General features: G+C 35.8%; 1 protein-coding gene and 1 non-coding gene across 2 annotated transcripts in view; one reads left to right on the top strand and one right to left on the bottom strand.

The window, feature by feature from the left end:
- Nucleotides 1-15,690, top strand: part of AGBL3 (AGBL carboxypeptidase 3) — an 85,575-nt gene extending 69,885 nt beyond the window's left edge. The window contains exons 15-16 of the mRNA XM_063098966.1: nt 3,474-3,705; nt 15,270-15,690. Of these exons, the coding sequence (XP_062955036.1) occupies nt 3,474-3,705; nt 15,270-15,690 (653 nt within the window). The remainder of the gene's footprint in view (nt 1-3,473; nt 3,706-15,269) is intronic.
- TRNAM-CAU (transfer RNA methionine (anticodon CAU)) lies at nt 1,504-1,577 on the bottom strand. The gene has a single exon. It is a non-coding gene; the product is annotated as a tRNA-Met (tRNA).
- Nucleotides 15,691-23,954: the final 8,264 nt, after the last annotated feature.

The raw sequence follows: 23,954 nt of genomic DNA, 5'->3' as shown, positions 1-23,954 counted from the left end.
GAGAAAAATGACATTACCAATTAATGACACACAAATTCCTGTTCTTCAGTACCAACTGCATCTTTGACACTACCTAATTTATATATATATATATATATATATATATATATATATATATATATATATATATATATATATATATATATATATATATATAAAATCTCCAAGACTCATTCTCATCTCCTACATCTCTGTGGTCCCCAACAATAGGAAGCTCTATCCATTCTACCCCTAAAGATTCTCTGGAATCTGCTCTCTTCATCATAATGCAACTGCTTTAGTCCAGACCCTCTTTTTCCTCCCGTGAATTACTGCATTAACCTCCTAACTTGTTTGCCTCCTTCATGTCTCACTTTTCTCCAACTTGTTGTCATCCTGGCTGCTAGTGTGTTCTTTCCAAAATGCAGATCTGATTACATCATTTCCTTGCATAAAATCTTCACTGGCCCCCTAACTGTTCAATTCGAAACACATTAAGCATCTACCAGTCACATACCATTCCCATCTCACAGTGTTATTATTGCAAACAACCCCTCTACTTTTGAACCACTTCTTCACGCCTACCTGATATTCTAGTCATTCTAAAGCATACTTGTGATTTCCTTAATGTGCCATGTTAGTCCCACAACCCAGATCCCTACCCTCCTTTTTGCTTGGTTGACCTGTTCTCATTCATCAAGACTCAGCTTAATTATGCAGGAATTAGGAAGCTTTCTTTATCCAGTGCCCTTTGCCTCCATCCGTAAGTGTGGCTAGAAGTTCGTCTTCTACAGTCCTACAGTAAGTGCCCTTGCTTATTTATATAGAAATATATTCTAATTGATATTTTACTTTTTGTTCTCTAGTCTTGACTCTTAGCACATCGAAGGCAAGGATTATGTTTTTCATATCTGTTTACCAAATCAAACATAGTGCTAGTTCATAATAAGCATTCAGTAAATGTTTATTGAATGGCCTAGGAATGACTTCTCAAGAAGCTGGAGGGCTGGCTAGTTAACTCAGCTGGCCAGACCATGGGGTTGTAACACCAGGGTCAAGGGTTCAGATCTCCGTACTAGCCAGCTAAAAAAAAAGAAGAAACTGTAGGTAAGTTCATTTCATTTGCCAGCATTGCCAGATATTGTAATCATACACACTCCTGATCTTTCAGGTCTTGCTTAATTCAATGAGTACTTTAGTCATCTGTATACTTTCTTTTAAGAATGAACAATTCCTTAAAAAAAATTTATTGTGGAAATTTTCAAACATAAACAAAAGTAGAGACAATAGAATAATGAACTCACCGATGCCCGTCACCCACCCTTATCAGTATCCTGCTATTACTGTTTCATCTGTATTCCCACCACTTTTTTTCCCCTAGAGTATTTAAAGACAATTCCACAAATCATGTCATGTTGCCCATAAATGTTTCAGTGTATATCACTTACTAGATGAGCACTTTCTGTTTTTTAACAAAGTGCAGTATATTTCTTGGTTTTTTTTTTTTTTTTTTTTTTTGGTGGCTAGCCAGTACAGGGATCGAACCCTGGACCTTGGTGTTATGAGCACCATGCTCTAACCAACTGAGCTAACTGGCCAGCCTTTCTTGCTTTTATTCTAAATGTATCCTACTTTTTCTTATGCTATCTACATACAATTTTAGGCATTATAATTATAAATAATCCTGCCACATTCTTTAAATGTCTGACTACTAGTCTTCTTTCGGCCTTTACTCAGGGTTTTTTCCCTTTTCCTGAATATGTTGAATTTCTTTTAATTGTTGTAAAATACACATTAACACAAAATTTACCATCTTAACTATTTTTAACAGTACAATTCAGTAGTGTCAAGTACATTCACATGGTCGTGCAGACAACATCCAGAACTCTTCTTTTACTAAAACTGAAACTCTGCCCATTAAACAACTCCTCTCTTCCCCCTCCCACCCCACTCCAGCCCTTAGAAACCATCCTTCCACTTTTCGTACCTATGAATTTGACTACTCTAGGTACCTTGTATAAATGGAGTCAAATAATTGGAAGACAAATACAGTATTTGACTTTTTGTGGCTGGCTTATTTCACTTAGCATAATAGCCTCAATGTTTATCAATGTAGCATATATCAGTATTTCCTTCCTTTTTAAGACTGAAAAGCATTCCATTATATGAATATACCACATCTTGTTTATCCATTCATCTGTCAGTGAACACTTGGGTTGCTTCCACCTTTTTGCTATGTGAATAATGCTGCTGTGAACATGGATGTAAAATGTCTCTTTGAGACCATGCTTTCAATTCTTTGGGCATATACCCAGAAGTGGAATTGCTAGGTCATATGGTAATTCTATTTTTAATTTTTTGAGGACCACCATACTGTTTTCCCCAATGGCTGCACTGTTTTACATTCTCCTCAACAGTGCATGAGGGTTCCAATTTCTCCAAACCCTTGCCAACACTTATTTTCTGGTTTTGGTTTTTGTTTTTGATAGCAGCCATCCTAGTAGGTATGGGGTGGGATAAATACTTTTTAAAAAATATGATTCTAGTGTCACAGTTAACAAAACAGTAATTCCTTCATATCATCTAACAAAGGGATTTCTAATATGCTGTCCTCACCATCGTCTTTATATTGCCATCCTTCCATTTCCTCAAACTAGAAGCTTTGGAGCCACCACTGATTCCTCTCCCTTATTCTCTCACCTCACATCCAGTTCTTTAGAAAAATCCCAAAATATATCCAGGACACCCCCCACATGCACACTTTTCTCACCCCGCTGCAAGCTACCATGCTCTCTCCTGGATTGCTTCAATAGCCTTCTAAGAGATCTCCCTGCTTGGCCACTCTTGCCTCTCTTCAGTTTGTACTCAACAGAGCAACCAACACGATCCTGTTAAAGCACACCTCAGATTGTAACACTCTCCTGCTCAATGCCTTCCAACGGTTCCCCCTTTCACAGTAAAAATTAAAGTTCTTACAATGGCCTATGAGGCCCTGCATGAGCTAAGTACAAATTTCCTACCTGAACTCATAACTTTCTCCTTAGTTCATTCTGCTTCAGCCACTGATGCCATCCTGGTGCTCTTGAACACACTACCACGCTCCTACCCCAGTAATGGCCTTCGCACTTGCTGTTCCCCTTACCTCGAATGCTCTTTCCCCTGACATCTTTGACCCACTCCCCAACTGCTATGACATGTTAGCTTCACAGGGAGGCCTTCTCTTAACACCTTTTTAAAAATGGAAATCAACTCCCCTCCCCCAAGAATTCTCTATTATTCTCCCCAACTCTATGTTATCCTGTAAATATTATCATTATCTGACACACTATATATTTTACTTGTTTATATATTTTCAACCTACTATCATTGGAGTATAAGCTTTAAATGGGCAAGTATTTTTAGATAAAATCCTTGGCACATAATAATGCTGGATGAATAACTCTTGAATGAATACATTTCATATATCCATACATATTTTTGTGGTTGCTCCCCAGATCTGCGTCACAACTTAAAAAGCAAAATGAAAGAACGTACGTCTTCCCAAAGAAAGAAGACTGGCATAAATTGGACAGATGATGAAAAAACAATGTATAAGGATGAAAGAACAGCTCAAACTCAAGAAATATTGAATTACTTGCTACCTATCATGGAAAGCACTAAAAACATGCAAACTACTCAGATAAAACAGCTATCCAATCCAAGAACCAATTTCCAAATCCATCATCAGTAAGTCAATACAATCCTATCATTCTTAGTTATTTAATACATTCTTTTATAAAGAAGTAAGGCTTATTAATTCATTATCCTAAGAAACAAACATAAGCTCTTGAAAATGGTGTCAGCTACACCACCTTTGACAAAAGGACAAAGGCCCTAAGCCTTAAGAAAACAATGGATGTGTCTAGCTGTATTTGGTTGTTTGCATGAAACTACTCATTAATTTGGATCTGTGAATAAAATATGCATAAATAAAGTACGATCACAGTCTGACTTGAAACTTTTCAGGTGTTTTTAAACCTTGTAATTCTAGGGGGCTATCATAATTAGAAATAATTAACCTGAGCTACTTTGGTTTATTGATACTCAGAGGAAATCAGAAGGGGTGAGACCAGATTTCTTTTAAAGATAAAAAACAAAACTATCTTGGGCCGACCCCGTGGCTCACTCGGGAGAGTGCAGCACTGGGGAGCGCAGCGGCGCTGGGTGCGCCGCAGCCGCAGGTTCGAATCCTATATAGGGATGGCCGGTGTGCTCACTGGCTGAGCATGGTGCGGGCGACACCAAGCCAAGGGTTACGATCCCCTTACCGGTCACAAAAAACAAACAAACAAACAAAAACACTATCTCTAAGGCCTAAAGGAAACCCATATAAGTAAAAGTAAGGATAGTAACAAGCTGAAAATAATAAATGTAATACTAATATTATCAACAAATTTTTATGAAGTACTTTCTATTTGCTAGACACTGTTTTAAATTATATATGTATATCCACCTTACATTTTACACGAGAAAACTGAGCTACAAACAGATTAAGTAATTTTCCCAAAGCCACACAATCCAATAGGTAGGAGAATATGGATTCAAACCCAACTAGACATTTGGCTCCAGAGTTCTTCTGAACCTCATCATTACACTTTGCCATTTCTCTTTATAATATAAATGAAAAAGAGGACCAATATACTAATATACAAAGAGTGCCTAGAAATCAGCTAGAAAATTATGAATATTTTAATAGGAAAATGGGCAAAGGCTATGAACAAGCAATTCACAAAAGAAAAAAACAAGGCTAGTGAACATTTAGACATGTTCAATCTCACTTAAATCCGAAAAGTGCAAATTAAAACAATGATGAAATACCATTCACTTTTGCTTCTCAGTGGAAGAATTCATTCACTGATTGTATGATTATAAACTGATAGAGTTTCTGAAAGGCAATCCAAAAATATAAATAAAAAATCCTTAATACTATACATTTATTTTGACTAAAAAATTCCAATTTAAGAAATTGATCCTAAGGACAAAACCTAGGTAAGGGCTAAGAGGTTTGAGTGATGTTCATTTTTTTTTTCAGTAGAGTCATTAAGAAGAAAAAAGAAAAGAACCTAAATGTCCAACAATAGAAAATTGCTTAAATAAATTGTGGTATATCCATAGAATGAAATATTATGTAGCTATTAAATATTATAAATGTATAATAATTAACATGGAATGATGTTCACCATATGTAAGTGAATAAAAACAGGCTACAGAACAGTTTGATTTGGTGTGCATGCATTTATATGTAGGTGCATATTATACACACTCAAACACATATGTGCATGGAAGAAACTCTGAAAGCACATTTCCCCAACAATGACTATCTCTGGATAGTTAAAACATTGGCAGGGGATGATTTTCCTCTTTATGCTTTTTTTCCTAAATGTTTATTAATCGTGCTTATTATTGTGTAACCAGCAAACTCAGTAAAATTACAAAAATAGGCAACTGGTGGCAATTTCTAATGGACTGGGGTAGCAATCATGCTGGGGAAGGCAGTGCCTGCCTGGAATTTAGTCTAATAGGTCAGCTAACGTGAGAGAAGCAAATACATGGTGTAGGCCCAGGCAAATAAAGGATCAAGTATGAAAATATCAGTGAAATAAGTAATCAGGAAACTAATAACAAAATATAATGAACATGGGCACAGAGGCTGAGAAGGTGAGATGGAGACAGGCAAGAGGTCTGAGTGACGATTATGACATAGCTTGATTTTGAGTCATTACTTTCATAAGAGGTTATATACTTACATGCTGTAAACCCAGAAATGCACTCAATGTGGATTGTCCTGAGCCTGAAGTTGTAAACAAAGATGTAGTAGGTTGAATTAATTAAGACTTCTTTGGTTACAAATAACAGAAACCAATTCAAGCTAGATTAAAGAAAAAGCATAAAGCAGGGTATGGGGGGAAGAATCATAAGAAAATACAATGTTACTCATGGAAACAGAGGGAGAGGAAATTCAGCCAGGCTTCAGGAAAGGACTAGAAAGTGGAAAACTACCAGGGCTTTTTATCTGTCTTCGGTGTCTGCCTTTCTCTCTCCACAGAAAGTTGTCAAGTCTCAGCTCACAAATTTGCGTCCCAAAGCAGTTTCACTTACCAGACTGACTCACTGTCTCTCCTTCCCAATTTTAAATTATAAGGAAAGATAATCTGACTGGCAACCATGCTAGTGGATGGAGGTCACATAGTTGCAAACATGGCTGTTGGAAGCCCTACCTCTGTGGATCTAGAGACAGTCCCCAGCAAATTGTGCCTGGGGAAGACAAACCCAAAAGTATCTAATATAGGTATACATAGAAATATTAAAAAGTAGGAAAGCAGCAAGCAAGACCATTCTTAACAGATGATCTCACAGCATATTTAAACATTATCAAATTGATATTTTTTGCTCTTACAACTTATTTCTTTATGGCTTCCTTTTCTCTGTTTTATATATCCTTTGTTTGACTGGCTCAACACTCTTACGTACTATTACCTCTAGTAAATGTTTAAATGACAAGAAGCAAATAATGAGATCACATCTTTGTTAAGCCATCTTGGACATCAATCTAAGTTTGGAGTAGGGAGAGACTCATGCACTGTAGCATCTTGCAGAATTATCGTGCTGAAGGTTGTAACATCTGAATGTAATTATAGAGCTGGAACTTAAACTGCCTGTTCTGTTCTTAAGCCAAAATGAATAGGATCTAAGTGGATTACTAATCAGTAGCATGTTAGCAAGATGATTTACATCTCTTAAGTGTATCTCTGGTGAGACATTGATCAGAGTTCAAATATTGAGGAATAAATCTCATGTTTTACATTCCACTTCATCATGATGAAAATTCTTGAGAAAGATTATGCAAATCAAAATGTAATTGGAGAGATTTTTCACTTCCAGAATGATTAAGTAGACATATTTCCCTTTCTTCCCACTAAATACAGCTTAAAACCCTGGACATTAGCTATAAAATAAACACAAGACAACTCTAAAAGGTGGAGAAAAAAAGGCATACTAGCTAGGGACTTCAAGAACCAAGGAATGACACCGTGATGAGTCTCTGGGTTTTCTTTTTGCCTCATATATCCAAGGCTTAGAACCAAAAAAGCCAGCAACTTGGAAACCCCAATGTGCAAAGATACATGTTCAGAAAGCTCCAACCAAAGCCTGTGCTATATAACCAAAGGACCAAGAAAAACATGGCCTACCAAGATAGAAAACCTTTAGACAATAACCACTCTGCACTACAGTCAAACACCCCAGATAAACCGTGGCCTCACTCCCACCCATGTAAGCAGAAGCAGAGTGAGGGCCCCAGACTTCCACTCATATGAGGTATAACAATGCATCTCTACATCCCTGGTAGGAAGGATAAGTAAAAGCCAGAACTTTCATCCCCATTGGCCTATAAAGAGCTCCCCACCCCCACCACCACACATACACCACAGGATATCACTGGAACCACATGGGGAGCCAAGACTTTCACACCCACAGCACAGAAATGAGGTGCCTCTTTCCCTCCCTATTGGGCTGGTGTCATAGACCTAGTGGAGAGTCAGGACTTTCACCAGTGCCTATTAGCAATGAAGCCACCCCTGCCACATTGTCAGTGGAGGCTACATGGGGAGATGAAACTCCCATACCTGTTCATCAGGAATTAGAAGCCTCTCCCCTCTGGTGTCAGTGGAGTCCACTTGGGGAACCTGGACTTCTACCTCCAGCTGGCAGTAATGAGAGTCACAAAAAGCCAATTAAAACAGAAGGTTTAAACCAGATCCAGAGTCTCATAATATGAAAATGTCTGCGTTTTAAAAAGAAATAAATCATCATACCAAGAACCAGGAAGGTCTAAAACAATTAGTAGATGCAAATGCTGAGATGACAGTGATGTTAGAATTTTCTGACAATGATAAAAATGCTTCAATGTACAAACACACTTGAAACCAATGAAAAAATAAAAAGCCTCAGCAGAGAGAGAAAGAAATAGAAGGTATTAAAGAGAACCAAGTGGAAATTTTTGAATTAAAAAATACAGTGTAAAGCTACAAGACTACGCCACTTGTAGGGGCTGAGGGAATTCATAACTAAAACCAAAACATTTCATTATTTTAGTTATAATAAGTTCCCATTCGTAATTTTAGGGCTAGGGCCCACAGACCCTTCAAACCCATTGTACGGACTAGGTCACTAGACCCCTCACATGCCTGCCTGGGTCACCAGACCCCTCACATGCAGGTCCATGCTCTAGATAATTGGGAAAGATCCCGAGAGCCACTGGCAGACACACTAGCTCAGTCCTCAGTCCTCAGTCAGCAGCAGTAGCAGCCTCCCCATGGTCCCCTGGGAGCATCCCAGGGGCGGGGGGGGGGGGGGGGGGGGGGGGGGGGGGGGCGAGGGCCCTGTGGATCAGAGCCACTAATCCTTTACACTTAACTCCATAACCCAGGACACCTGGGTGCACATGTGCAATTACATTAGACAATAGCCAAGGAATACCTAGGTGCACGTGCATATTTCATCAAGTGCTTGGCAAGATTCTGAGCATCTGAGGGGCCCTGACCATTTTCCTTCACTTTCCCTACATACATCAACTGAAATTAAAAGCTCAGTGGCTGAGCACAACGGCATAATTGGAGGGTTTGAGGAAAGAGTGAACTGAGAGAGAGAGAAAACTTGAGGGGGGAAATGAGAGAGGAACAGGGTGTGTTCCTTCTGCACCTCGTTAAAATGGATGAGGGCAGACCGCAGCAGCTATCAGAAAAAAGGTGAATAAAAAGGCTGGAGCCAGAGCCAGTGCTAGAAGCCCCCAGGGTCCTGAGATGGTGAGCTGAGGGCATCAGCCCTGTGCCCTCCACTGCAACCAAGCCAGCAATCCAGCCAGCTGTGAGCCAGTCCTGCCCCCATCCCCCTCCTGGGCAACAACATCATAGAATGTACTTATTATAAAATAATAATAATAATAATAATCAAAAGCTAAAAAAAATAAATAAATAGAAATGATCCAACCTGAACATCAGGGAGAAAATAGACTAAAAATAAAATGAACAGAGCCTCAGGAACCTGTGGGACTATAAAAAAAAGTTCTAATATTCATGTTATAGTTTCAAAAGAAGAGGAAAAAGAAGACAGGGCTGAAAGGGAACTCAAAGAAATAATGGCTGAAAAGTTCTCAAATTTGTCAAGAGACATAAACCTACAGATCAAAAAGCTGAGCAAACCTCTAAGAGGATACACCCAAAGAAATTTATGCCAGGAAACACCAAAATTTAACTTCTGAAAACTAAAGAGAAAGAAAAATATCTTGAAAGCTTCCAGAGAAGAATGACTCCTTTCCTATAGGAGAAAAACAATTTAAATGACAATGGAGTTCTCCTCAGAACTTTCAAAGGACAGAAGAGGCACAATATTTTCCATTATTGAAAGAAAGGAACTGTCAACTTAGAATCCTACACCCAGTGAAAATTAAGAGGAAATCAAGAAATTTTCTCTTTATTTAAAGATGAAAGAAAACTAAGCGAATTTTTCACTGGAAAATTTACTCTAAAATAGCTAAAGGAATTTCTTTCCACAGATAGGAAATAATCAGGAAAGAAAGAACATGGTAAGCAAAAATACAGATAAATATAATGTTTTGTAAGTTATATTTGATGGTTGAAGCAAAATTATAACAATGATGTGGTTCTAAATATATGTGAAGGAAATATTTAAGACAATTACAAATGTGAGAAAGTAAAAGGACATAAAAGGAGGTAAGGTTTCCATACTTCACTAAACCTGGTAAAATGACACAACCATTAGATTGTGATAAGTTATGCCTATGTAAGATGAAAACTAGAACAACCACTCAAAGAGCTATTCAAGGAGATACATTCAAAACCACTTATAAATTAATCAAAATGGGATTTTAAAAAAATGTTTACATTACCCACAGGAAGGTAGGAGAAAGAAAACAGAGAAACAAAAAACAGAGAACAAATGGAAACCTCCCCACTGCCAGAAAAAGAGATAGACTTAAGTCCTAAGATAATAATTACATTAAATGTAAATGACCTAAATACAACAATTAAAGACAGAAATTGTCAGAATGGATTAAAAAACATTACCCAGTGAGTAATATGTAGTCCATAAGAACCTCATTTCAAATATGACAATGTAGGTAGGCTGAAAGTAAAAAGATGGTAGAAGATATATCATACAAACATGAATAAATGAAAGCAGGAGTGGCTATGTTAATAATTAGATAAAGTAAATTTCAGAGGAAAGAAAATCATCAGAGACAGAGAGGGGGATTATATAATGATTAAAAGATTCAGTCCACTACAAACACATAGCAGTCTTAAATGTGTATGCATTAAACTATAGAACTGCAAAATATGTGAAGCAAAAACTGATAAAACAGAGAAAAATCCACAATTGTCTATCAACAACTAGATAGAAAAGCAAATAAGAATTTATCAAGAATATAAATATTTAGTTGAAATTTAAAGAGCACTCGACCCAACAACAGCACAATACATATTCTTTTCAAGTGTAGATGGAGCATATACCAAGATAGAGCATAAGCTGGCCATAAAACAACACCCAACATATTTAAAAGGATTTAAATTATACGAAGTGTATTCTCTGACCACATTGGAATCCACCTGGAAATCAATAACAAAAAGATAATAGAAAAAAACCTCAAACACTTGAAAACTAAACAACACACTTCTAAATAATTCATGAGTTAAAGATAGTCTCAAAGGAAATAAAAATATATATTGAATGAAAATGAAACTACAATATATCAAAATTGTGGGATGTAATTAAAACAGTACTGAGACAGAAATCTATAGAACAAAATTCACATGCTAAAAAAAGAGGAAAAGTCTCAAATCAATATGCTCCCTTCTCAAGAATGTGCAAAAAGAAAAGCAAATACACCCAAAGCAAACAGAAGGAAAGTAATAATAAAGAGCAGAAATCAATAAAAGTTAAAATAGAAAATCAGCAAAACATCTGATTTTTTGGAACAATCAGTAAAACTGACAAACCTCTATTTAGATTGACAAAGAAATAAAGAAGAAACAAATTTCTAATAGGACTAAAACAAGGGATATCACTAAAGAACCTGCAGACATCAAAAAGATAGCAGAAAACACTACAAACACAAATTTGACAACTTACAGGAAATGAATCTTTTCCTCAAAAAACACAAACTACCACAACTTACTGAAGGTGGAATAAAATATTTAAATATCCCTATAACTATTAAAGAAAATGAAGTCATAATTTTTAAACTTCCAAAAAAAAAAAAAAAAATCTCCTGCCCCAGATGGTTTCACAGGAGAATTTTACCAAACATTTAAAGAAGAATTAACACCAATTTTATACAGTTTCTTCCAGAAAATAGATTAGGACTTCTCAGTTCATTTTATGAAGGTACTATTAGCCTGATATCAGAACCAGATAAAGAGAGAATGAAAAAAGAAAACTACAGCATAAGATCTCACATAAATATAGATTCAAAAATCCTTTAAAATATATTAGCGAATAGAATTCAGCATTAAATAAAAAGAATTATACACCAAGATCAAATGAGCTCTATTTCAGGAATCCAAGGCTGGCTCAGTATTCAAAAATCAATTCATGTAATCCTCCACATTAGCAGGCTAAAGAAGAAAAATCACATGATCATATTAATTGGCACAGAAAAAGCATTTGACAAAATTTAACACTCATTCATGATAAAAATTCTCAGGAGAAGAAAAAAGACAAATAAAGGGGAACTTACTCAACTTGATAAAGTCCACTCTAACCACTCTTTTTCAACATTGTGCTAGCCACTGCAATAAAGCAAACAAAAACATACGAATTACAAAGAAAGAAATAAAATGCCCCTATTTATATCAGACATTATTCTCTATGTAGAAAATCCCAAGGAAATTACAAAAAACAAAACACAAAAAACCCAAGAATGAATAAGCAAGTTCTGCTAGGCCTCAGAATACAAGATAAACATACAAAATTAATTGTACAGTCAGCTTTCCATATCCATGGGTTCTTATATCCATGGATTGAACTAACCCTGGATCAAAAATATTCCCAAAAAATGGTGTCTGTATTGAACATGTACAGACATTTTTCCTTATTATTTTCTAAAAAAATGTAGGCATAGCATTTACATTGTTTTAAATATTATAAGTAATATAGAGATGATTTAAAGTATATGGAAGGATGATATGCAAAGACTACACCATTTTCTATCAGGAACTTGAGCATCCGCACAGTTTGGTATCTGCAGGAGGTCTTGGAACCAACCCCCTACAGTTCCTGAAGGACAAGTTTATTTCTATATATAAAGAATGAATATGTACACCAAATTACAAATATAATACCATTTACAGTCTCTCAAAAGATGAAATACTTAATTGTAAAACTACAAAATATGTTCAGGGTTTGTATGCTGAAAACTACACAACAGGATAAGAGAATCAAAGAAGATCTAAGTGAATGGAAAGATATAGCATGTTCGTGGATTGGAAGACTAAACAATAAAGATGTCACTTCTTCCCAAATTGAAATATGGATTCAACACAATTCCTACCTAAATCCCAGCAAGATGTTTTGTAGATTTGTACAAATTATTCTAAAACTTATATGCAAAGGCACGAAAAACAATTTAGCAAACAATTGTAGCAAAAACACTTATGAAAAAGAAAAATAAACTAGGAGGATCAGTCTATTTGATTTGAAGATCTTTTATGTAACTACAGTAATCAAGACGGTGTAGTATTGGAGGAGGAATAAGCATACAAGGGTACTTCAAAAAGTTCATGGAAAGATTAGTATTATCTTTTAGAACTATTTTTCCATGAACTTTTTGAAGTACCCTCGTATACATCAATGGAACTGAGTAGAGAACCAAGAAATAGATCCACACAAATATGCTCAGTTGATTTTCACAAAAATGCAAAAGCAATTCAATGGAGGAAGAATAGTCTTTCCAAAAAATGGTGCTGAAACAATTGAACATGCACAGGCCAAAAAAATGAATCTTGACTTAAACTCACACCTTATACAAAAATTAACGCAGGATGGATTATGGTACTTAAATGCACAAGATAAAACTATAAAACTTTTAGAAAAAATATGAGAAAATCTTTAAGATTTAGGGTTTGGCAAAGAGTTCTTAGACTTGACACCAAAAGCATGATTCATAAAATGAAAATTCGATAAATTGGACTTCATTAAAACAATAATGTTTGCTCTGTAAAAGACCCTGTTAAGAGGATAGGAGAACATATTAGCAAACTACATAAACAAAAGAATACTGTGTATTAGAGAAAGGCCAAATTAATCCACAATGAGATATCACTACACACCTATCAGAATGGCTAAAATAAAAATTATCGACAACACCAGATGCCTGTAAGGATGCTGAAAAATTAGTTCACTCATACTTGCTGGTGGGAGTGTTAAATGGAGCAGCCTCTCTGGAAAACAACTTGGCAGTTTCTTAGAAAATTAAATATGTAACTACCACATAATGCAGCAATTGCTCTCCTGGGAATTAATCCCAGAGAAATGAAGGCTTATGTTCACACAAAAACCTGTAGATAGATGTTTATGCAGCTTTATTTGAATAGCCATAAACTGGAAACTATCCACATGTCCTTTAATGGATGAATTGTTAAACAAACTGTTACACATCTATGCCATGGACCACTACTCAGCAATAAGGAATGAACTACTGATATACAAAACAAGCTGGATGAATCTCCAGAGAATTATGCTGAGTGAAAAAACCTGATCCCAAAAGGTTACATACAGTATGATTCCATTTATATAACACTCTTGAAATAACAAAATTATATAATTTGAATAACAGATTATTGATTGCCAGGAGTTAGGGAGGGGCTAGGGAAGGAGGTGAGTAGGTACTATAAAAGGGCAAAATGAGGGCACTGTTCCTGACCACATCAATCTCAACATCCTGATTGTGATGTTGTACTATGGTTTCACAAGATGTTACATTTGGGGGAAACTAGGTGAAGGGTATTAGGGATCTCTCTGTATTATTTCTTCCAAATGCATGAGTCTACAATTATATCAAAATTTAAAATTTTAATTAAAAATATAGTTGATATTCTGTGGTTAAAAAAACTGGATTCTAAAGAAAAAGTGAGAGACTTTAAGTAGTTGCAATTAGTATTGGCAAATCATCCCTCTCTTGAGGAAAACTTCCCTCTCTTGAGGAAAACTTCCCTCTCTTGGATTCATATTGATCTTTTTACTGGCTATAGAAAAAAATGTTATAGTATGTGTCTTAGTCCATTTTATGTTGCTATGACAAAATAACACAGACTAGGTAATTTATAAAGAAAATAAATTTATTTTTCACAGTTCTGAAGGCTGGGAAGTCCAATATCAAGGTGCCAGCATCTGGCAAGGGCCTTCTTGCTGCATTACCTCATGGCAGAAGGCAAGAGAGGGAGTGAGAGGGCAAGAGAGAGAAGGCACCAAACTTGCTTTTATAACAAATAGAAAAAAAAAATAGAAAAAAAGACTATGTATAAGTTTTCCAACTTTGAGCTGAGGAACAGGCTATTCCTAGACAATGGGGGACAGGGCAGCTGGCTGGTATGGGGATCTGAACCCTTGGCCTTGATGTTATAACACTGTACTCTAATCAACTGAGCTAACTGGCCAGCCCATGATTTTATAACAAACCCACTCTTGTGATAATAAACCTACTTCACTGCTATAATGACATTAATACGTTTATAAGGGCAGAGCCTTCATGAACTAGTCACCTGCTAAAGGTTCCACCTCTCAACATTTTTGCATTGGAGATTAAGTTTCCAACACATGAACTTTGGGAACCACATTCAAACCTCAGCAGCATGTATATTGAATCTATTCTAATAGAATAAACAGAGTAAATATTTAGAACAAAGTGGAATTTTAGAGACCATCTACTTCAACTAGATGTATAGGTAAGGAGCTAAGGCCCAGAGTAGCTATTATATTAGGAATTCTGGGGTCAGGGCAGGTATCCAAATAAATACATCCTCTAGATGTTTAGAAATCCAGGACTGGAGTAGTGCTGAAAAATCATAATCATAGATAAAGACTTAGATAGTTCTCATAGAAATGATGGTAAAACTTTTAAGGGATGATGAATTCACCAAAGGGAAATAATATGATTAGTACTATACTGTGTAGACCTAGGTCTACAGAGTAGGTATGTGTTGAACAAAAACTCACATATTTCATTTCTTTTCTAGACTAAAGCCAGCTACTTGCAGAATTATAAAGAGATACAGCACATCTTGCATACCACCCACAAATTTCCCTTCTTTAACCCGAAAGAATGTTATGGGAAACTCTTCAGAATGGTTCCAGCCTATGCCCCAAAGTTCATTTGAAAGTTTATCATCTCTCAAAGGCCCCAAGAAGAGGAAAAAACATTCTCAAACCTGGGCCATAAAGACTGAAGACATGAAACTGCTCAGCAGCAAATGGGAGAACATTGCCTCAAGTTTTGAAATGGGTGTGAATATTATAAAAGATAAAAGTCTTCAAGCTCAAGAATCCAACCAGCAAAGCTCTAAGCATATAGCCCTCCATCTAACTAAAAATAAGGATGAGCAACCAAATAAGAATGGACACCCCACCTTCCATCTGAGGTTCCAAAGGGACAGTTAATCTAGCTTTATTCTGCTCTGAAATCTGTGGATGAAAGATAAGATATGCTTACATACGAAAAGGAAAAAAAGAAAGCCTTCCCTTTGCCCCTTCCATATCCCTCCCCTTACACATGCACATGCATATACTAAACTACAAATTCTAGATATCCTATCTTCTTTATTGGGAACATCTTTCAGAGATTTAAAATGAAACCCAGAGAAAATATAGAAAATTTAAAAACACTTAGATATTTATATTTCATTTTTATCAACATGGAAAAAAACCTCTAAACCTTGATTTCTTCCAAAATTACTTATGTGTACAACACCTAAAAACAAAGAACTCAAGGAAAGAATGACATGTACTATCACTGATTTTAACCTCCCTGCTGGGCACTTTAATGAATCAGTCAACAAACATCATTTCCTGAATTTCTGTAATATCGTTGGTGTGCTAGGAATCATCGGTGATATAGAAGACATTTCTCCTCACTAGAAGATTATTATATAATTGTACATATAAAAAGTATGTGACTAAAATAATTACAGAATAAGATAGTGCATACTAAAGTGCTAAGTGTGCACCTCCAACAATTAGAGAAAATATACGTATGTTAAAAGGTGCTAATTGCAGAGAGCAAAAGTGTGGCCCAAAACGGCACTAAAATGCATAGATTATTATTTCGATTGTCATTTTATTTGTCAAAATTTAGCAAAAGTGTAAAAGACTAGATGCACAATTCTCTTTAGAGCTGATGAGTGTTCATCTCCAGCCATTTATTCATGTGGACACTCTGGAGCAAGTCCAGCATCTCGCAGTTTGTCATTTCTAAGGCAGTGAGCACTGGCAGGGATTACTGAAGGACATGCAGAGGAACAGGTATGTCAGACAGACAAGTCAAGATGGACATGGTAAGTGAGTAAACACTGTCAACCAGCCTAGAATCCTGGGTCAACAATGGCATCTATTACAGAATGAGGTTAAGCACAACAATGGTTAGGTCGGTGAAGTACATTAAAGGTATAGGCCACAAGCCTGATTAGGGCAGGGTGGAACTAGGAACATCTGAGGTTGGGTGGTCTACTCTGAACAATATTTCCAGTAGCTAAAGATGGTTCAAGGAGAGTCTGTTGTGACATTATTATGTTTTAAAGAAACTTGAACATAGATTTCCTCAGGAATCTTTAAAGTCTGTGGAAAACAACTATCTTCTGAATAAATTAGATTGTACTTCAGGGGCAAATAACCTGATTTTCAGAGGGGCCACCAGTTTTTTGGACCCAAATTCTCATCCTCAGTGACTCTCTGGGGCAAGAGCAGAGGTCTACTTTCTTCTGCAATGCCCTCTGCCAGATAGGTGCTCAGGCTTGATAGGATAATGTTTTGGGCCAAAGCATTTATTGTAGCTGACATCATAATGGAGTAAAAGCTCTCAAAATTTAGTTTGTCCTTATCCTTATACATCAGGACAAAAGCCTAAGCTCTGGGAAATCTTGATTTTTTAATTAGCAAAATGTCATTTGAACCTTCAGTTGTCTAAGAGTTTGAGAATGTAAACTCTGGAGTTCATTGTATTTGTGAATGACAAAACAAAGTGATAAATCAGTTTTGTCAAGATTGAGGGGTGCAGAGATATGCCTAAACAATTTTAGCTTTCTCCTCACTCATAATAACTCTCCTTGGGTCTTATCATTTGATAAAAATACCTTACAAAATGCTTTACCTACAGTAACTGTAGGCCACTTCCCCACTCTGCACTTCTTTCTACAATACTTAACTTTTAGTTTTCCGAGCATGCCACTCTCTTTGTAAAGGCCATGCATTCTCTCTGCCTAGCATCCTCTCCACCTAGAGGTACACCTGGCAAGCCCCTAATTCTCCTTTAAGGTTCAACTCAAGTGCTACCTTCTCTGGGAAACCTTCCATAGATCCCCCTAAGAATTTAAAACAACTATTATTAATATGCTGAGAGTTCTACTGGGAAAAGTGGACAAAATGCATGGGTAATATAAGCAGAGAGGTGGAAACTCTAAGAAACAAAAGGAAATGCTAGAAATAAAAAAACACTGTAACAGAATGAATGATGTGTCCATCAACAGATTGGACACAACTGAGAAAAGAATCAGTAAGCTTGAAGAAATGTCAATAGAAACTGCCAAAACTTAAATGCAAAGAGAAAAAAGAATGAAAAATACAGAATATCCAAGAATTGTGAGACAATTAGAAAAAGGATAACATATATGTAATGGGTATAACAGAAGTAAAAAGAGAGGAAGAAACAGAAGAAATATCTGAAGCAATAATGACTGAAAATTTCCCAAAATTAATGACACCAAACCATAGATCCAGAAAGCTCAGAGAACATCAGGAAGGATAAATACCAAAAAATCTACAACTACACATATTATCTTCAAACTGAAGAAAATCAAAGACCAATAAAAAATCTTCAAAGAAGCCATAGGGAAAAAACACCTTATGGGTAGATGAACAAAGTTAAGAAATTACATCAGACTTTTCTTCAGAAACCAGGCAAGCAAGAAGAGAGTGGAGTAAAATATTTATTGGTAAAGAACCACTGTCCTAGCTCAGGCTGCTGTAACAAAATACCATAGATTGGGTTGCTCAAACAAGAGAAATTTATCTATCACAGCTCTGAAGGCTGGGAAGTCCAAGATCCCGATGCCGACAGATCCAGTGTTTGGTGAGGGCACTCATCCTGGTTTGCAGGTGGCTGTCTTCTTAGTGAACACAAACTTCAGTCCAAAACAACCACCAACCTAGAATTCTGTGTCCGGTGAAACTGTTCTTTAAAGGTGAAAGAGAAACAAGACTTTCTCAGACAAACAAAAATTGAGGAAATTCATCACCAGCCTTAGAAGAAATGTTAAAAAGAAGTTCTTCAGAGAAAAGGAAAATTATATAGGTCACAAACTCTGGAAAACATAAAGGAAGAACAATAGAGAAGGAATAAATGAAGGAAAAATCATTCATTTTTCTTAATTGATCTAACAGATAATAGTTTATTTAAAATAATAATAGTAACAATGTATTCAGAGATTATAGCTTACAGGTAAGTGGAATGAATAGCAGCAATATTATAAGGAATAAGAGAAAGAAATAGGGAATACCCTGTTATAAAATACTTGCACTACCCAGGAAATGAATGGTATAGCATTATTTGAAAAAGGACTTGGATTCATTGTAAACATATACTGTAAAAGCAAAGGTGAAAATAAAAGAAGGAAAAAAATGAAATCATATGAAATAATTAAAACAAGAGAAAGAAAAGAATGGAAGACAAAAGAAACAAAGAATAAAGGCAACAAACAGAAAATGTAACAAATATGGTAGATATTAATCCAACTGTATCAATAATCACTTTAAAAATCAATACTCTAAATACAGCATTTACAATACAAGAGTCTATGAGAGTGGATAAAAAGATAAGACCCTACTATATGTTGTGAAAGAAACCCATTTAAATATAGGGACAGACTAAAAGTAAAGAGATGGAGAAAGATACCATGCAGGCTAAGTACCCCTTATCCAAAATGTTTGGAACCAGAAGTATTTTGAATTTTTGATTTTTTCAGATTTTAGAATATTTTCAGATACTTAACTGGTTAAGAATCCCTAATTTGGGGTCGGCCTCATGGTTCACTTGGGAGAGTGCGGCACTGGGAGTGTGGAGGCTGCGGGTTCGGATCCAATATAGGGATGGCCAGTGCACTCACTGGCTCAGCATAGTGCAGACCACACCGTGCTGAGGGTTGCAATCCCCCTACTGGTCAAAAAAAAGAATCCCTAATTTGAAAATCCAAAATCTGAAATGCTCCTTTGAGCATCTAACAAAACAAGGGAAATTATTAGGGATAAAGAGGAGTAAATTCCTAAAAAGGATATAACATTCTTAATGTATGTGCATCTAATAGAACATCAAAATATGTGAGGCAAACACTAAGAAACAGATGAATCCACTTTTCTAGCTGGAGAGTTCAACATCCTTCGATCAGTAATTGACAGATCCAGCAGGCAGAAAATCAGTAACCATCCATCAACTGGATCTAATTGACATCTTCAGAATACTTCATCTGACAACAGCAAATTCACAAGAAACATTCACAAAGATAGACCAAATTCTGGTCCTTAAAACACACCTCAACAAATTTAAAAGAATAGGAATGACACAAAGTATGCTCTCAGACAACAGTGGAATTAAACTGGAAATCAATAGCAGAAAGCTGAAAAATCTCAAAATATGTGGAAATTAAACATCACACTTCTAAATAACACATTTGTCAAAGAAGTGTCAAGAAATTTAAAAATAGGGCCGAGCCCGTGGCACACTCGGGAGAGTGTGGCGCTGGGAGCGCGGCGACGCTCCCGCCGCGGGTTCGGATCCTATATAGGAATGGCTGGTGCACTCACTGGCTGGGTGCCGGTCACGAAAAAGACAAAAAAAAAAAGAAATTTAAAAATAAAATCAAAATACAACTTGTTACAGTTTGTGGAATAGAGTAAAAGCAGGCCTAGTGGTAAATTTATAGCATAGAATGCATTTATTAGAAAAGACTATCTAAAATTAATCATCTAAACTTCTACCATAGGAAAGTTGAAAGAGAAAAATAAGGTAAGCCCAAAGTATGCAGAAGAAAAAAATAATAAAATTAGAGCAGAAATAAATGAAACTGAAAACAGGAAATCAATAGAGAAAATTAATTAAACAAAAAGCTAGTTCTTTGAAAAGATCAATTTATAAACCTCTAGCAATGTTAACTAAGAAAAAAAGAGAAAAGACACAAATAATCAGAAATGACAGAGGGACCTGTCACTACTGATACCTTGGACATTAGAAAGGATAATAAAAGAATATTATGAACAACTATCTGCCCACAAATTTGATAGTTTAGGTAAAATGGACCAATTCCTTGAATGACACAATCTGCCAAAACTCACATAAGGAGAAATAGAGAATTTGAATAGACTTATTAAAGAAATAGAATCAATAAATTAAAACCTAGCAAAGGAAATATTATCAGGCCTAGATGGATTCACTGATGAATTCTACCAAACATTTAAGAAAGAAATTATACCATTTCTCTACAATCTCTTCCAGATAGAGGCAGTGGGAATACTTCCTAAGTCATTCTGTGAGGCCAGAATTACCCTAATACCCAAACCAGACAGAGATATTATAACAAAGGAAAACTACAGACCAGTATCTCTCATGAACACAGATGCAAAAATCCTCAACAAAATATAAGAAAATAGAATTTAACAATGTATAAAAAGAATTACCCTATTATAATTAAATAGGATTTATTTCAATTGTACAAGGCTAGTTCAACATTCAAATATCAATATAATCCATCACATCAATAGAATAAAAAATATATATGATAAAATCAATAAATATAGAAAAAGTGTTTGACAAAATCCTACACCTATTCATGATTAAAAACTCTCAGCAAACAAGGAATGGAGAGAAACTTCCTCAACTTGATAAAGAACATCTACCCCTCCCCCCCCAAAATTACAACTAACATTATACTTAATGGTAAGAAACTAGATGCTTTCCTGCTAAAACCAGAAACAAGGCAAGGATATCCATTTTCATCATCCTTATCCAACTTCATACTGGAAGTCTTAGCTAATTCAATAAGACAAGTAAATAAAAAGTATACAGCTTGGAAAGGAAGAAATAAAACTATTCACAGATGACATGATTGTCCATGTAGAAAATCTCAATGAATCAACAACAACAAAAAACTTTTGGAAGTAATAAGTCATTATAGCAAAGCTGCAAGACACAAGGTTCATATAGAAAAGTCACTTGCTATCTTAGATACCAGCAATGAATAATTGGAGTTTGAAATTAAAAACAAAATACCATTGGCCTTATGACAAAAAAATGAATTACTTTGGTATAAATGTAACCAAATATGTCAAGATCTATATGAGAAAAACTACAAAACTTTGATGAAATAAATCAAAGAAGAACTAAATAAATGGAGAGATATTCCATGTTCATGGGTAGGAAGACTCAATATTGTCAAGATGTCAGTTCTTCCCAACTTGATCTATAGACCAGTTCCAATCCAGCAATTTATTTTGTAGATATCACCAAACTGATTCTAAAGTTTATTCAGAAAGTCAAAAGACCCAGAATAGCCGACACAACATTGAAGGAGAACAAAGTCAGAGGACTGATGCTAATCAATTTCAAGACTCAACTATAAAGCTACAGTAATCAATACAGTGTGGTACTGGCAAAAGAACAGACAAATAGATAAATAGAAAAGAATAGAGAGCCCAGAAAAAGACCCACATAAACATAGTAAACTGATCCTTGACAGAGGAGCAAAGGCAATGCAGTGGAGCAAAGACAGTCCTTTCAACAAATGGTGCTGGAACAACTGGACATCCACATATGAAAAAATGAATCCATACACAGACCTTACACCCTTCACAAAAATTAATTCAAAATGGGTCATAGAACTAAATGGAAAACCAAAACTATAAAACTCATAGAAAATAACATAGAAGAAAACCTAAATGACCCTGGGTATTTGTAGGGGTTGTATGGGAAATCTCTATACTTTCCTCTCAATCTTGCAGTTTTACAGCTAAAACTGCTCTAAAAAATGTTTTTAATTAAAAAAATTTTAAATAAAGTAAATGGGTAGAGATCCAGTTCTGGAATGGCCCCTAGGGAGCTCCTTACCCACTCCTTGGTGAAAAAAACACAACTGATAAAAATTATATTAAAAAAGATAAATTTAAAGAATCTATAAATTGTCCTAAGGACATACATCAAATGAAGACACATTCATTCAAGAAAATCTACTAAAACCCGGTAAGTGGCAAAGATCTGTGGCACTTAAGCAGAGGTGTCATTCTAGAAGAAGCAGGCCACTGTCGCCAGCCTCAGCTCCAGAGTGGTGGCTCAGAAAGTTTGCCTGAGAGAGGCATGCCTTAAGGACAGAGAGCTCGGAAGCTCTCCCCAAGTAAACTGACTTGTCTGGAACAGAGCGTGGGGAAGTTCAAGGCTAAGGGTGATGTCAAAAACAATGGAGATTTTGGTGGTGAGCAATTAAGAGGAGGTTAGTAACTTGATAAAAGCAACAAGCTCAACCATGGGCCAGCTAGGTTACCAGAGAGAACCAGTAAAAGAGACAGCAAGAAAGAGCGCTCCTGGGGTGAAAACAGAGAAAAGGAAAGGAAAGATAAAGAATAAGAAGAAAGAAATATTTTAGACTTCCAGTTAAAAATGGCAAATAATTGGATCCACATTTAGTTTTGTTCCCTCTCAAACCTTACTAAAATAACTTATTTTTTTTAGCATAAAGCTGAAAATATGACAATAGGAGAGGAGAACATTTTGGAAGCTAGAAAGTAGAATAACTTAAGCTTATCAATAATAACATGAAAGCTTGATGGAATGAAACAAGGCTTTTGAAATTATAAAGGAAATTTATTTTTAACCTAAAATTCTAAACTCGGTTTAACTTTGATCAAGTTTGAGAGTAAAACAAAGATATTTTCAGTTTTGAAAGTTTGCAAAAAATTACCTTCAATAGGCCCATCTCTCAGGAAGTTACTGGAGATTTGCTCCACCAAAATTGAATAAATCAAGAAAGGGAAAAGCCGTGGATGCAGGAAATAGGAGAACCAATGTAGGATAGAGGCAAAGAGAATCCCCAGGATGGTGATGAAGTGAGATTCCAGAATGACAGCTGTGTATCAAGGGTCAAAGCCCTCACCCAGACCGCGGCAGGTTGGAAGACACTCAGGGAACATTTTTCAGGAAGATATAATGTACTTGATGCATACAAACTTCTTGATAGAAGATTTGATGAAGATCTGAGGGTTGGATAAATGTTAAGTATATTTTAAAAACCAGAAAAAAAAAACATAAAAAAAGTCAATAATTATCTTCGGGGAAGACAAAAAGTTATGCAGGATAGGACAAGTAATCATAATTTTCTATATGGTTCAGCTGCTGTGAATGGTAAGCAGTTACAATATTGTAAACAGTGAATACAGAATTAAACAAAATTGTCACGTAACCAATTTGTATAGAGGAAGGAAATAGGATGACTATTTGTGGAACATAGAGTCGGGGGGAAAAAACTAAATCTTCATCTTCTGTAGCTGGGAGCCGATAAGATTATGCCTGGAACTGAAAAATCAAGAAGTATCAGTCCAAACATGTTAGAGAACTGCAGTAAATACGTGAAGAATCAGCTGAAATAGATGAAAGCGCTTGCCTCTGAATAAGA

The sequence above is a fragment of the Cynocephalus volans genome, chromosome 6, assembly GCF_027409185.1.
Source record: "Cynocephalus volans isolate mCynVol1 chromosome 6, mCynVol1.pri, whole genome shotgun sequence".
Lineage (NCBI taxonomy): Eukaryota > Metazoa > Chordata > Mammalia > Dermoptera > Cynocephalidae > Cynocephalus > Cynocephalus volans.
This window is presented reverse-complemented; position numbering and strand designations above follow the sequence as displayed.